This window comes from Schistocerca cancellata, chromosome 3 (assembly GCF_023864275.1).
Source record: "Schistocerca cancellata isolate TAMUIC-IGC-003103 chromosome 3, iqSchCanc2.1, whole genome shotgun sequence".
In the NCBI taxonomy this organism is placed as follows: Eukaryota; Metazoa; Arthropoda; class Insecta; order Orthoptera; family Acrididae; genus Schistocerca; species Schistocerca cancellata.
In genome coordinates this window covers 214,956,176-214,972,828 of record NC_064628.1, presented here as the reverse complement: position 1 = coordinate 214,972,828, position 16,653 = coordinate 214,956,176, and the positions used below count along the sequence as shown (strand labels likewise).

At 45.6% G+C, this 16,653-nt stretch overlaps 2 protein-coding genes across 2 annotated transcripts in view; both read right to left on the bottom strand.

Annotated features, from left to right (window-relative positions):
* Positions 1-16,653, bottom strand: part of LOC126176231 (zinc finger protein 423 homolog) — a 268,751-nt gene that overhangs the window by 37,156 nt on the left and 214,942 nt on the right. The window contains exons 4-5 of the mRNA XM_049923376.1: positions 15,428-15,701; positions 4,108-4,249 (exon numbers count right to left, since the gene is read on the bottom strand). Of these exons, the coding sequence (XP_049779333.1) occupies positions 4,108-4,249; positions 15,428-15,701 (416 nt within the window). The remainder of the gene's footprint in view (positions 1-4,107; positions 4,250-15,427; positions 15,702-16,653) is intronic.
* Positions 1-16,653, bottom strand: part of LOC126174848 (HEAT repeat-containing protein 3) — a 649,038-nt gene that overhangs the window by 573,053 nt on the left and 59,332 nt on the right. The gene's annotated exons all lie outside the window — the stretch shown is intronic.

Here is a 16,653-nt window from a genome sequence, read left to right as displayed (position 1 = left end):
TATGCGTCATAGAAGTAGTCAACGTTTTGATTATTAACCCAGTCACCATCGACTGGAGCTGAGGTTTCATGAACAAAACCGCTTAGATTGCTACATAAAATGTTGTTATTCATTACGACATTTCGGCGTCTGTCATCATCGTCATCATCATCATCATCATCATCATCATCATCATCAGGTATCAAAAAATTTTGAACTTGAGGAACAAGGTTCAGCGTCAAATTAAAATCTTTGACTACTGGCGGCGTTAACTAACCCCCGACTAGGCATAGATTTTAATTTGACGCTAAACCTTGTTCCGCAAGTTCAATTTTTTTATATTTAGTAATAGCTGATGCTAAAACGTTCTTATAAATAAAAACATTTTATTTAGCGATGTAAACGGTTTTATCCATAAACTTTTCATGATGATCGCAGGCCCTTACCGGAAACTGTATCTTATTAATGAGCTGAGTTTGAAGGTCTTTCATGGACCCTTTACAGCGGTTGGCGTTCACCCCCTCCTCCCCCCTCCACACACACTTCTATTTCTCTCTAACCCTTCAGTCTAGTTCCCCCCCCCCCCTCCCCCTTCCGTCCCAAACACGCGGGAAAAAATATATTAACAGCTTGGCAACGATCACAACTTACACGGAAAAAACAAACGAATAGGTATAAACACTGGGCTGAATGTGCAGCACGCGTAACTATAGTTTTATTTCTTTAAAAAGTTTTGCAGACATATTTTTACACTGAACCTTGCCTCGCAAGTTCAATGCAGCGTGAGGAACAGTCTTTTGCCGAGCGGTTCTAGGCGCTACAATCTGGAACCGCGCGACCGCTACTGGCGCAGGTTCGAATCCTGCCTCGGGCATGGATATGTGTGATGTCCTTAGGTCAGTTAGGTTTAAGTAGTTCTAAGTTCTAGGGGACTGATGACCTTAGAAGTTAAGTCCCATAGTGCTCAGAGCCATTTGAACCATTTTTTTGAAAAGTCGTTTCAAAAAAGGCGAAAACTTGGCAAGAGTCTTTGTACAACAAAGTTTCTTTAGCCTGAACCTCCGCTAACAACGAAGAAAAAAGCAGTGGTATGCAGAATATGCAAACTACACATCAGCTTAGAAACAGTAGTATTGTTTGTAATCTATAAAAACCAAAATGAACGAACATTGTGTATACTTATTTTCAGAATGATCATAGAACATTATTTGTAAATAAGAGCGAAACGCATCTGGTATAACATACTCTAATTATTTGCAGTAAGCTTAAGCGGGATAAATCAACTGACCATGAAGACGGTGTGAAAAAAAGTCAAACTGGCACGAAGTGTACTAAAGGTTCTGATAGGCAAATGATTATCATTTCCAAGGAACATCACAAAGTACGGAGTAATGGGATATATACTCCGTATCTCATTAAACGTTATGCAGAGCATTTCTCATTCAGAAATCGCATTTTCTATGTCGTCGTTTGTAAGAAGCTCGTTTAAGACGAACAGACGTCCACCACCGCGTGTCGGAATCAACAGCAGCTGTATCGTGGCGTATCGAGACGAATTGCTAGTTCGGCCTTGCAGAATGCTACAGCCTCATCACATGGGCAATGGGTTTGCTTGTGTCAAAGACAATTATCCGCAAGCACAGCGAGACGACCATTATTGCCGCTTCCATTGGCAGGGCTTAAGACCCTGGTGCGACCAACGACAAAGGCGTGATGTTACGACGTGTCACTGGCTACGCAACACAATCATCTTTGATTCGCATAGCATAGCCGGTAATTTCTACAGTTGCTAATACGTTTATGACGTATTAATGACGGTGGCTTTGATGTGTCTGTGACGTTTTCAACAAGATTAGCGCAAGACTGCTTTTTGGTCGCGTTGTCTTAGGACACTTCGATCTCCTAACCTCTCAACCATTCAAAACATCTGGTCATGGTTCGCAAGCCACCACTTGTTAGAGACTACAGTTGAGGTGGAGTTGAACCACTATCGAACGACGTACCCGTGTCTGCTATCCGAGCTCAGTTACATCCCACGTGCAGCCGGGTTGGAGCCATTGTTACTGCTATAGGTGACAGCCCCCTCTACTAAATTTCTCACACTTCGTACCTCCAAAATCACTTGCAGATTTATTTGCTATTTATTCTGGTTTAATGACCAACAGGGTATCTTGCAATCATATTTGCTAGTGATTCGGACGCTCAGTGGGTAAGCATCAGACTAAAACCGCTAACGCTCTGGGCACCTTCTTTATATCACCTTAAGCAACAAGTTGCTGGGAAGAACTTCAAGCTGTACCTAATAATTTGCTGGCTAAATCAGTTCAGAAGTCTAAGGACGGCAAGGGCATATCACCTGCATTAGGGCCGCGCCTAATAAGGCACCGTCCTGTTCTAAACAACCCTCGAGTAGAGTGCAACTTTCGTTTATAAACCAGAACACACACGTACTGGAAGGTGACGGTTATTTCACTTTTCCTCCGCCTTCCTCCTCTCACTTACATATGTAATTAGCTTGTTAAAAAGTTTAAACTTAACGCTTTACCAGTATTAAATTTTTTAAAATTTTAGTCATTTTTTACTTTTATTTCCGAATTTGTTCTTTTCTTTCAGCTTTTTTACTAAGAAGAATGGACAATAAATGGAAATGAAATCGAGTGTTCATCAAAAGAAAACGTAAATGCTAAACTGTTACAAAGTTCGTGGTACACAGGCTGTCTGAAAGTAGATCTTTATTCCGCGGCCGGTTTTGATCTCAGATCGTCACGGTGTTAGTACTTTCAATTTTTCGATTGCATTAGAAATTTATTAAGTTTAGAATTACTTACGCGTCGGTGATGAAATAGGCGTGAGAACAACACACAGCCCTCGAGAGGAGAAAATCTTCAACACCACCAGAAATCGAACTTGGGCCCCTTCGGCGGACATTCAGCCACACTTACTCCGCAGTTACCGAGGCGGACTGTTGGATGATGACTGTTGTATATCGGCTGTAGGCCGACTGGGTACGCTGCCAGTACGACGTCTTTGTCCTGCGGGTTGCTGGTCCTTAAAATTCAGGCGTCTTCTTCGGAGACCAATTACTAATATCACAAGGGCATCGCGTGCTAGGGAAACAATACCGCACGCAAACAGTCAGTTGATACACCGTCTATCACAGGAGCCACCAGAGAACACGTGCATCAGGAAACTGGCGGCGCTACTGTCGACGTAACAAGTACCGTCCGCACATCACGTGGTCGCGGACATACTTCCACCTGCCGTATACTTAAGGCCAAGAACAGCCTCCGGCAGAGGATGCGGCCAGAAACTGTACACACTCGTAGCTCATCAGTCAGAACCCGCCGAATCCAGCTAGAATGCTCCGATGTACACCGACCGTCTCCGCACAACTTCACGTCACTCGGTGTGGGGCTTCCATCATCACTGGTATTTAGCCAGTGAACTTTCTTTCTGTTATCCTTAAGTGATCACGACCGATCTTTCAGTTGTTATTGTGACTTATTCGTTTGTGAACTTCTGCCCTGAATAACGTGTTCTTTACTTCAACCTACGAGTCATTACTACGGCGTGCATGACCAAGAAAAGGATGTAACACTGATAACAGCCTCATAAAAATTTTTGATTTTGGAGCGTTTTCCAAGATACGTACACCTCAGTAATTGCTGACTTTTCTTTGGGCCCTTGTCTTTTACTTAAAATACTGAATATTCATTTAAAGTATGGCATGTTAACTGAAAGAAACTCTGCCTCTTAAGTGAGAGAAATAGAGAAATGAAATCATGTTAAATTTTGTGAATAAAATTACTTCTAGATTACTTACAAATATAGAAACGCTGATGATTGGAAAAGGAAAGACTAAGAAGTTTCCCAAGACGTAACAGGGTGTAAACAAATCAAAGGCTTGATAAACAAAAATCAACCACCTCCACCAAACGAAGAAACAGTACCTTGAAATACCGAATTGATGCCTTTGAAAATGAGATAACTGTTTTCATCTGGCTCTTCTGTGTCTCTCCAGACTCGTTGACGGAACATTAAACCTCACTCTTACACTCCACGTTTCCCTTTTCACGTCATAGCATAGTAAGTGCTGAAGATGACACCTGTGCTGTGAAAGTAGCTTACCGTGCATGGCGTGGACGTGGAGCTGCAGCGCCTCCATGCTGGTGAAGCTGTCCTTGGTGCAGTAGATGCAGGCCAGCTTTGGCGCAGGGTGGAACGTGGGGCTCAGCAGCAGCATCGAGCCGTGCTGTGTCGCCACGTGGTTCTGCAACACGCGGGCCGCAGGTTCAAGGCGACGGTAAATAGGTTGACTGGTTACTTTGTTTGGAGGGGGGGGGGGGAGACCAAACGATCTTAGGTGACAAAAACGAAGGTAGGAACAACATAAACAGCACAGTCCAATCAATGGGAAAGGAAAACTGGCAACTAAAGAGGAAAAGGACTGTCGAGGCGACAGGAAGAGGAAATAACACGAGGGAGCGTGGAGGTGGGGACAGGTGAGAGCGATGGGGCGCCAGCACCGCCGGACCCATCTCGATGCCCACACCATACCATGATTTCGACTCAATGGGGATAACACCACGGGATAAAGACTCAAGAAAAGGGGGAAACAAAACGGGAGAAAGACCAAACAAAATGTAGTGAAAGGGGAGCAAAACCTGGCCGGCGTGGAGGCAAACCGAAGGCCTCCCGAATAAACGTCAATGCTAATCGAGAGACTCCAGTTCCACACGGAAGTTCTGGTACTTAAGTTTGGGAGGCAAACCGCTTCTGCGAAGAAAACTGAAGATTTGTGTAACTGTGCTAGGGTATTCCGTTAACACCAGGGACAAGAAAGGTGGTAAGGCATATTCATTACGAATGACCAAAAGGTGGCGATAGTCCTTCGAATATGGATCACTGTGAGAGGTGCCGGCAACGACAAAGGAGGGGGGGGGGAAGGATCATTACGAGGTAAAAGACCATGGATCAACCTGGTGTAGCCAGTATGAAGACGGTAGAGGATGGTAGATTCCCGTCCCCGCTCCTCCCTCCGTCCCCCAAGGGTCGGCTCACAAATCACAACTGTGGAAAAAGAAGTCAGACATGAAGCCACAAACTGACCCCACTTGGGGAGGGGGGGGGGGAGGGTCACGGAGAACGGGAGTGTAGATAGCCAGGTGATCGGCGCCCTTTACCCGGAATACCTACGTGACTAGTAACCCATAGAAAATCAACCGAACACGCACCGTGGTCAAGATCGATGAGATGGTCATGGATGCCAGAGACCAAGGGGTAACGGGAAAAAAAACACCAGTCGATAACCTGAAGGCCACATGGTAGACACTCGTAGTTGTGACAGTGCTGGCCTAACTTACCGTTTCCATACACAGACGACTGACAGGAGCAGCTGTTGTCCAGTTCAGGTTTTGATTGGAGCAATGATTCAACCTTCCTTCGTAATTGACGCTATAGTTGTTGAGCTTTGGCTCATGAATCTCAGTTTTAAGTGAGAGTCGGTATCAGAGTTTCTGTAGAAACGTTTTAAAGAACCATGAGTTAGAGGTGTTGGATGTTGCAACAGCCGGCTGCTTGTCACATCCCCATAATAAATGTAGTATCTCTTATTGTTTCATTTCGTCAATTTGACCATAAATGAGGAGAAGACGCATTAACCCCAGTAATATAGTACCATACCATCTATCTTCCCTCTCTCCCCAACCTAGCATCCCACTCCTCTGCTACCTCTAAAGTTCCCATCTATGATCCATCAGTTAATCCAGCACCAGCAGCAGCAGCAGCAAGCTCAAGTGCAGTTTTCAGAAACCAAGATTATGCCCAGTGAAATGCCTAATTGTGATAAATTATTAATTAGACACCTATATCATACTCATGTATTGCTGAAAAAAGACAATGCGCATACGAATGAATAGGAGACAAGAGGCTAACTGCTAAATAGAAATCTTGTAAGTGTAAATAGTAAGGTAACCACAATACGCTGCCAGAAAACCATACATCTCATAACAGAATGTGTGTAGTTAAAAAATTATATGTTTCACTTTTTTAGACTACTGATAATGCCTTATACGAATATGTGAAACATGAGGAGAAGAAAACAGTCTCGGCTGTTGAAATTACTGTTTACTTACTTCAACACGCATCAAGACTGTTTTCTTCTCCTCATTCTACATACCGGTTGCTTTATCACCACGCCACGGAATAAAAAACCCTTTAGGCGAAGCATGTTTGAACGAGAACAAAAATAAGCATTCAATTGCAAAAGACAGATTATACTTATTCTTATATACACGATAAACACAATTCAAGCATCAACAGATGAAGAATTTCAGCAAATATTAATAAGTTTCCAGGGAACGAATTGTCGGTTTACTTTTTCCAAAGCAATTTATTCGAACGTAGATAGCTTGCCGGAGGCCACTGATAATTGGGATAGTGTCTATTTTAACCCTGTAATCGCGAGGCAAACAGGAGTTGGTATTTCTTACCATACATATAGCCTGATCAAATTTTTATTTCTGGGACATCGAAAACTGTCCTGCAACACGTTATGTTCATGGTAAACAATTCCGCCACAGTTGTAAAATACTTTATTAACCGACGTTTTGCACGTCAGAAGCCGCTGTGGACTATCACGGTTTCGGGGTCTTAGACTCATCATTAGATGTGTCTGAAATCTGAAATAAAACAACAGTTGCAACCTACTCCAGTAAACAATTAAATTTTCTAAAAAAATGAAGATTGATATTTAGAAACTGAAAAACAGATAAAATGACTAAACAATAGTCTGCGTAGCAGTACTTTCTTAATTACTTCATGGAGTAGATTACATCTGTTGTTTTACCCCAAAGTTCAGCTACACCGGACGATGCGGTTAAGACCGCGAAATCGTGGTACTGTATATCGACTTGGGTCGTGCAAGATTTCGGCCAATAAAGTATTCTACAACAGTGGTGGATTTGTTTACTATGAACATACAGACTGAAGACTTCAGCCATGTCTTTCTGTCAGTACGTGAAGGCTAATCTCAGAAACTACGGTAGTAATTTTGATACTGTTTTTACTATGACATAGACTGATTCCAGAGGGACGTTTGCGTACATAATTTGTTACCGCTACGCCAGAAGTCGTCAGGCTGCAGATCGTTAGAGCTGTCCGCGGAAGACCGGGTGGGGCGCTAGTTAAGACTATATTACTGAGCAGCTAACCCGGTTCACTGCAAGCAGTTCCAGTTTCAGTTGCAGGTTGCCTACCTAACGCGTGCCAGGGCAACACAAATTAGACTTTTAGTATTTCCTGTACTTATTGACCGAATTTAAAAATTTAACATGCTGTCATAATCTACTCATTAAGAGGTATGACCTTTTGTTAAAAATTTGACACACTAAAACAGAATCTGTGTATATGCCTTCAGGCAACGTAAGTCACCGCGCGTAAATACAGACTTAAGAGTCTCGACGAAATATTGAAGTGATTTTTGATATGTTTATGTTTTGCGTGTTTTTACATTTTACCTTTTTTTTGAAGAAATTGCTTTTTCTAGCGCTATAAGATAAATCTGTATTGCTTTTTTGTTTTTACTACAACAGCCCTCCGTTTCACGTTACAAAGCGAATTTTCGATTAAAACCTGATTTAAGTACTGACAGGTTTGATACGAATACTATTTACTTTTAAGTTACAGACAAAAGGATAAGTTTGCAGAACAAAAATGTTTCTGAGGTTATATATCCACACTCAGTGGATGGTCTCAGCTTCCCGTTTCTAGGGGAATCTGGTAAGACACTGGCTGCATACGCGAACACAGCGTTCGAAATGAGGTAACGCCAGATAGATATGCAACACACCTAACAGGTAATGCGGTTACAATTGAACTAACCAAACTACTAGGAAAACTACAGAAGTCTACCCCTACTTGTGAGAGTCTACAGTCGTCCATGGTAGTTTTACAATTTCACCCAAACTGTGTTCACCCAATATTTTAGAATGAAAGCACTTAACGACTTCGAACAAACTTCAAGCATACCTTTAAATCTTTTCTTAATTTTTTGTCACTTAATTCCTTAAAGTCCCTGGCCCGCATCTCGTGGTCGTGCGGTAGCGTTCTCGCTTCCCACGCCCGGGTTCGCGGGTTCGATTCCCGGCGGGGTCAGGGATTTTCTCTGCCTCGTGATGGCTGGGTGTTGTGTGCTGTCTTTAGGTTAGTTAGGTTTAAGTAGTTCTAAGTTCTAGGGGACTGATGACCATAGATGTTAAGTCCCATAGTGCTCAGAGCCATTTGAACTTCCTTAAAGTCCAACATGTAACACATTAATTGATTTGTGAATTAATCAGAAATCTGAAGCTATTTTGTACATGTGATTTCGGGTCTCTAAGGAATCGAGGTTTTCAAGTTTATAAGAATTCAGCATTTGAGAAAGACGATGTTAGGAAGAACTTCGCTCACAGCTGGTAAAATTTTACCAACTTCCTAACATCACGTCTTTCAACAGCTGCAGTTGCCTGGAATACAAAATTGTTTCTGATTTGAGGAACAAGAGCGAGCTCTGCTGATCGTTCCATTTCACAAGTCGGGTAAAGCGATTTCTTGACCCTTGATCGCAGTAAGCTGATCGAACACGTTATGTGTGACACGTCATGAGCGCTAGTACGGGCCTCATTGGTCATGGTAATATAACTCACAACAATGAGCTATATAAAATATATTTAATTCTTCTTTAGCTGTCTACAGGAATGAATGCATCAGTAAAACATTTCCACACCTGTTGCAAATGTAATACAGGGACAAAGAGAGAGAATTCTTTTGTGGGCGGTATAAAAGGTTTCCCAGTGTCCCTTTTAAACAGGCTTGCGAACGTTCCGGCGGCACCTCTTTTTTTTTTCTTTTTAAAAAAGCAAAATACGCTCCTGGGATGAAGGGCTGGCGTAATGGAAGACAGGCGGAGAAGAGAGAGAGGGGCGTAAGCGACGAGTCGTGCTAGCGCGGGCGGGCGCGTGTACGGCTGCGGCCGACACGGCTCTCGAAGCGCTACTGATGGCGCGGACGCGGAAACCAAATTAGCGCTATGAAGACGTACGCGTGTCGCCAAATGGTGGCGCGCCGAATTAACTGGCGCGACACTGGTGTGCACTCCGGAACGCGCATAATCCGCTGGCGCCAAGACCCGGCTGTGGGCGCCCCGCCACTTGCTGCGGCGCGCCGGCCGCTCGGGGCTTTCCGGGCCGCTCCCAGTGGGTGGACAAAAATCCGGAATACTTCTCTCCATTGTGTCGAAATCTGCGACTACCACATTAAATAAATTTTCCATATACTGCGCCATTATCGGTTTCAGCTACATTTCTGATCTTCAGATACGTTGATTACGCTATCCTTTCTTTGGAGCGCCGGCCTCTGTGGCCGAGCGGTTCTAGGCGCTTCAGTCTGGAACCGCGCGACCGCTACGGTCGCAGGTTCGAATCCTGCCTCGGGCATAGATGTGTGTGATGTCCTTAGGTTAGTTAGGTTATAGTAGTTCTAACTTCTAGGGGACTGATGACCTCAGATTTTAAGTCTCATAGTGCTCAGAGCCGTTTGAACCATTTTGTTTGGATGCCAACCATCTAGGATTTACGTATCAGCCATACCGAGATTTTTTTTGGTGTAATATTTAGTTCGATCATTGCTGATTGACATTCTCCCTATAGCTCCTGCAAAGTAACAGTCTGATACGTGCGTCGATGTACGAGTTAAGATGTACTACAATCTGTCTTCTGCGACTGGATGATGTCGCAGCTTCCCATAAATGGCGCATTGCACTAGCACTTGTTCCAGCTTGCGAGTAAACTGGTGGACATTGATACGACAACATGGAAGCAGAAAAGCATTGGCAACAGTGGACAGTGTGTTCCCTGGAGGGTTGGAGTTCATGAAATCCCCAAGTGGGGAAACGGCAGAAGGTCGCAGATCTGTGTTTCGTTGGGTATAAGAGTTCGGAGATGGTCTGGACTCTGCTCAAAAATGCAAAAACACTGGGCGTCCAGCAACTTAACTCAAGCCAATCAATGCCTAACGTGTTACTGATTTCATAATGGGGCACAGACGAATTACATTTCATGAAATAGAGAAAAAAATGGCTCTGAGCGCTATGGGACTTAACATCTGAAGTCGTCAGTCCCCTAGAACTTAGAACTACTTAAACCTAACTAACCTAAGGACATCACACACATCCATGCCCGAGGCAGGATTCGAACCTGCGACCGTAGTGGTCGCGCGGTTCCTGACTGAAGCGCCTAGAACCGCTCGGCCACACCGGCCGGCGTGAAATAGAGAAGGAGAGCCCTACACATATCAAACTTGACGATCTGAAGGTGAAGAAGGTGTGTGCACAATGAGCGCTCCATGCAGAAACAGAAGCGTGTCAAGATATGTTAACGGCGCAACAGTACAGTGTCAATCCAGCGGTGTTCTTTGAGCATCTGATCGCCGTCGGCGAATCCGGGATCTTCCATGAGACTCCACAAAAGAAACTCCACTCGATGGAGTGGAAGCACACCGGGAGCTCTCGTCCCAAGAAGTCATAGTCAGGCCTATTCATGGAGAAACAAATAGCGACTGTGTTCTGGGATCAGAAACGGATACTCGTGGTGGATTCGCTCCCTCCAAATCCGGTCTTAAAATGTGACCTGTACCGCGTTTCACTGCACCAAATCAGTCTACGCAATCAATAACTCTGCCACGGAAAAGGCGGCCATGGTGTTCTGTACCAACACGGGGGTGCGGCCACATGCTAGCAGCCCGACCATTACCACCATTTATGAACTAGGGTTTTATTGTGCTGCCATATCATCTTCGCCGGATCTGGCTCCTGGCGACCATCCTCTGTTCGACGCAAAGACCGAGCGAGGTGGCGTAGTGGTTAGCACACTGGATTCGCATTCGGGAGGACGACGGTTCAATCCCGTCTCCGGCCATCCTGGTTTAGGTTTTCCGTGATTTCCCTAAATCGTTTCAGGCAAATGCCGGGATGGTTCCTTTTAAAGGGCACGGCCGATTTCCTTCCCAATCCTTCCCTAACCCGAGCTTGCGCTCCGTCTCTAATGACCTCGTTGTCGACGGGACGTTAAACACTAACCACCACCACCATTGACGCAAGGAAAAGAGGTCATGCGGGGTAAAATGTTCACCACCAACGTCGAACTTCATGCAGTTGTTCACCAGTAGCGCCGAGACACCCTCAAACAATAGTTTGCTACGCAACCACAGATGCTGCCAAAGCGATAGCAAGAGTGTTTGACATTAGCGGAAAGGGGGTTGCTGCTGCTGCTGCTACTGGGAGCTCCACCTGGATCAAATTACCCGAGAGAGGTGACGCAGTGGACTCGCATTTGGGACGACAACGGTTCAAATCCCCGTCCTACCATCCAGTTTTCGATTTTACCCGAGTTCCCTCTAAATCGCTTAAGGCAAATGCCAGGATGGTTTCTCTCAAAGGGAACGGCCGATACCCTTTCTCATGTTTCCATAATCTGTGCCTGTGCTCCGTCTCTACTGACCTTACAGTCAACGGGAGGTTGAACAGCGCTCTTCCTTCTTCATTCCAGTCGGATTCGTGCTCCAGATTAACGAACACTGGCACGAGGTATTGCCAGAAACACTCACTTTTACACGGTTTTCCCACTCTCGGTTAGGCAAAAGCTGAAACTGACTGCAGTGAGAAAAGAAGCCTGTGAAGATACTAGCAACTAACAAGAGATTAACGCCAGATTAAATGTTAGCCCTGCAGCGGAGAGTGTGCAGATTTGAAACTCACCGGCAAAGTAAAACCGTGTGCCTGACTGGAGATCGAACCCAGAAGCTTTCACTTGTACGGAGAATTTCTCCACCGACTGAGTTCTCCCAATCCGGGACACAGTTTAAATCTGCCAGGAAACTTCACGTGATGAACTGATATTGGAAAGCCAAGACTGGAGGAACAGCATCAGAAGTTCTCTGTACACTGGGAACATGTATTCGAGTCATGAACATCGTTTAAGACACAAAGGAAATACACTCATTGTCTGCAAGTTGGCACTGATTCATATCAATGGGGAAAGTGGAAAATTTTTGCCAGACCGGACTTCGACGCCAGGTCTCCTGCTTACTAAGCAGATGCTCCGAGCACATTTTTTTTAATAATCTCGTTTTGTTCGTTATTGGCCGTTGTATTTTGTTCAGGGTGGACGTCCCATGACGCCAAGTTCATCTTTGATCCATTGACTCAGTTTTTTTATTACAGAGGGCAGCTAACCCTCTGACCGAACACGCTGAACTACAGCAACGGCAACCACTAAGCCATCTCAACACAGTAGACATCGCAACTGCACTGACTATCCTAGCACGCCTCCCGGCAAATCCAAATATTCAACTTACCCACACACTACTAATGTAGTGTCCCTGCCCATTATTCACACTGCTCCCAACATTTCGCCATGTGTCCGTAAGAGTTAGAGCCTGACGTGCATTCGCGTTGAAGACATCATTGCGCTTCGTCTTAATTATGTATGTGTGGTGTCCGTTCTTTCGGAAATGTCCGAAAGAACAGACACCACATTTGTTTGCCTGACCAGTGGTTTCGCCAACAATTAACGTCAAAGTGTTTTGTTTGCAGGCACAATCTTCGGAAACCACCTGTGGCCGGAACAAACAACCGGGCGAATGCAGACTGCCGCACGGGACACTTGTTACTTAGTGTTGACAGTACGTGGAGGAATCAAGGAAACATTTACCACATTCGCTAGAAGATACTGACCAAGCAACTCTGCTGATGAAGTACAGAGAAAGCGCTTTGTTTCCGAAGATCCTGCTCTCTAACACTTTAATCGCTACTAACTTCATGCGTCTTGCAACTAACATGCTTCGTTTAGGAAGCAGCAGCTCCGCAAAACCTTTATAATACGATCATTTTACATATGAATTAGTTTTACTCTTCTGACATGTCGTTTCTGAAGAATATGACCGGATGACTTGTCTACCGTGGCGGAAATTAATCATATACACAAGCGTTCCTCGAGATCAGTTATTAGTGAAAACCGATCAAAATCCGTGTAGTAGTTTCTTAGATTAGCCTAAACACACAGAACGAAACGGCGACGGGGGACTTTATGACGCAAGAAAAAATTTAAATGAAACTTGTACTGCGGTAACAAAACTTGTAGGATAGCGATTTGTCTATATACCGATGGCGGTAATATCGCCTACGCAAGGTATAAATTGTCATTTGTACTCAAATGAGAAAAAGTGTCCGACGTGATTATGGCCGTAAGACGGGGATGAACAGACTTCGAACGCGGAATTGTAGTTGGAGCTAGACGCATGGCGCATTCCATTTCGAAAAACGTTAGAGCACTGAATATTCCGAGATCCACAGTATCAAGACTGTGCCGAGAATACCAAATTTCAGACATTACCTGTCACCACAGATAACGCAGTAGCCGACAGACTTCACGTAACGACCGAGAGCAGCGGCGTTTGCGTAGAACTGTCAGTGCTAACAGATCAGCAACAATGTGTGAAATAACTAAGGAATTCAGTGTCGGATTTACGACGAACGTATCCGTTACGACAGGGTGACGAAATTTGTCGTTAATGGGATATGGCAGCAGACGACCATCACGTGTCCCTTTGCTAAGACTACGACATCGCCTGCGGGGTCTCTCCTGGGCTCATGACAATATTAATTGAACCTTAGGCGACAAACACCATTGCCTGGTCATATGAGTCACGATTACAGTTGGTATGAGCTGACGGTAGGGTTCGAAATCGGTGCAGACCTCACAAGCCATGGACACAAGGTGACAACAAGGCCCTGTGAAAGCTGGTGATGGTTCCATAATGATGTGAGCTGTGTTTAATGGAACGGACTGGGTCCTCTGGTCAAACTGAACCGATCATTCACTGGAAATGTTAGTGTTCGCCTACTTGGAGACCATTTGCAATCATTCTTGATCTTCATGTACCCAAACAATTAAGGAATTTTTTTTGGACGACTATGCCCCACGTCACCGGGCCACAATCGTTAGCAGTTGGTTTGAACAACATTTTGGAGAATTTGAACGAATCATTTGGCCGTCAGTATAGCACGACATGGATCCTACTGAACACTTACGAGACATAATCGAGAGGTCAGTGTGTGCACAGAATCCTGCGCTGGTAACACTTTCGCAATTGTGCATAGAGGCAGCATGGTTCAATATTTCTGCAGTGGACTTCCACTGGCTTGTTCAGTTCATGCCATCTCGAGTTGCTGCATTACGCCAGGCAAAAGGAGGCCCGACATGGTATTAGAAGGTACCGCACGACTTTTAACCTCATTGTAATCTGCTTACGAGCTACTATTTACGAAAATAATGCTGTGGTGTAAGACACCCCTGGGAGTAGGGAGGCAAATGCTGACATTTATACTTAGCTCTAGAACGCCTAGAGCAGTTTCTGTCACAAGACGTTTGCTATGAATATGAGATTTCATAATCTCTGGAAAAATAGAGACATACAGTTTACTTAAACAACCTTCATTCAGGGCTGGGCTGGGCAGCTGCATCAGGACTTTATTTAGAATCAGTGACGACGAGCGAAAATGTGTGCCGGGTCTCAAACACAGGATCTGCTGCTTACTAGGTACTTGCGTTAACCACTGCGCGGCCCCGATACAGCGTTTATCGCAAATGTGCGGACTGTCTCGGTACGTCCCTCAGCCGATTCACATTCCCAACCAGCAGTCCCTGGACCGTGTGCCGGCCGGTGTGGCTGAGCGGTTGTAGGCACTTCAGTCTGGAACCACACGACCGCTACGGTCGCAGGTTCGAATCCTGCCTCGGGCATGGATGTGTGTGATGTCCTTAGGTTAGTTAGGTTTAAGTAGTTCTACGTTCTAGGGGACTGATGACCTCAGATGTTAAGTGCCATAGTGCTCAGAGCCATTTGAACCATTTTTGAACCTGACTGTGTCCTCCATGCTCGCTAATTTTTAGGTTCCCACAGTAGGTCGGACGTAATTGTGCATCCGGACTGAAGGTTGTAGATTCACAACCAATCCAGGCCAATTATTTTATGAATTTTTTTGTCTGCCCCATCGGACATGCCCGAAAGAACAGTCACCACGCATTCGTATAAAACACTGTGTTGAAGCTTCACACAATCAGGGAACGAGAGGCCTCCTGTGAAGATCCCGCAGTGAAATTGAAATGACTAATATTAGCATCGTGTATGAAGGTACTTTGGCTCGTTGTCAGATGGCCAAGCGTTGACAGAAGTGATGGTGTTACACTCCTACTGGCCGGGTAGAGTTACGGGTGGGGATGGCGTTGTCGTTGGCGTAGGTGGTGATGTTCTGGATGTTTCGGGTTCGGGATGGAGGTGCGAATTGGATGAGACAAAAATAAACATCGGTCCGATACCTTTCCACCAGCAGGTGGGCCTACGGGGAGCGTACCTGCAGCTCGTCGGGCCTGCGGAAGGAGTCCCCGCAGGAGAGGCAGCGAAATCCCGAGGCGGCCGACAGCCCGGGGCTGGGCGTGTTGGGCCCGCTGCCGCTTCCGCTGCCACTGCCGCTACCGCTGCCGCTGCCCGCAGAGGCGCTGCCCTCCTTCTTGTGGTTCTGCATGTGCGACGTCAGAGCCGCCGCCGTGTTGTAGCCGCGGTTGCACACCGTGCACTGGAACGGCTTCTGGTTGTCGTGCGTCTTCATGTGGATCTTCAGGTGGTCGCTGTACAAAAACAAGCCACGTCCTCCTTAATATACAGTACTGGCCATTAAAATTGTTACACCAAGAAGAAATGCACATGATAAACGGGTATTCATTGGACAAATATATTATACTAGAACTGATAGGTGATTACATTTTCACGCAATTTGGGTGCATAGGTCCTGAGAAACCAGTACCCAGAACAATCACCTCTGGCCGTAATAACGGCCTTGATACGCCTGAGCATTGAGTGAAACAGAGCTTGGATGGCGTGTACAGGTACAGCTGTCCATGCAGCTTCAACACGATACCACAGTCCATCAAGAGTAGTGACTGGTGTATTTTGACGAGCCAGTTGCTCGGCTACCATTGACCAGACGTTTTCAGTTGGTGAGAGATCTGGAGAACGTGCTGGCCAGGGCATCAGTCGAACATTTTCTGTATCCAGAAAGGCCCGTACAGGACCTGCAACATGCGGTCGTGCATTATCCTGCTGAAATGTAGGGTTTCGCGGGGATTGAATCAAGGGTAGAGCCACGGGTCGTAACACATCTGAAATGTAACGTCCACTGTTCAAAGTGCCGCCAATGCCAACAAGAGGTGATCGAAACGTGTAACCAATGGCACCCCATACCATCACGCCGGGTGATACGCCAGTATGGCGATGACGAATACACGCTTCCAACGTGTGTCCACCGCGATGTCGACAAACACGGATGCGACCATCATGATGCTGTAAACAGAACCTGGATTCATCCGAAAAAGTGACGTTTTGCCATTCGTGCACCCAGGTTCGTCGTTGAGTACACCATCGAAGGCGCTCGTGTCTGTGATGCAGCGCCAAGGGTAACCGCAGCCATGGTCTCCGAGGTGATAGCCCATACTGCTGCAAACGTCGTCGAACTATTCGTGCAGATGGTTGTTTTGCAAACGTCCCCATCTGTTGACTCTGGGATCGAGACGTGGCTGCACG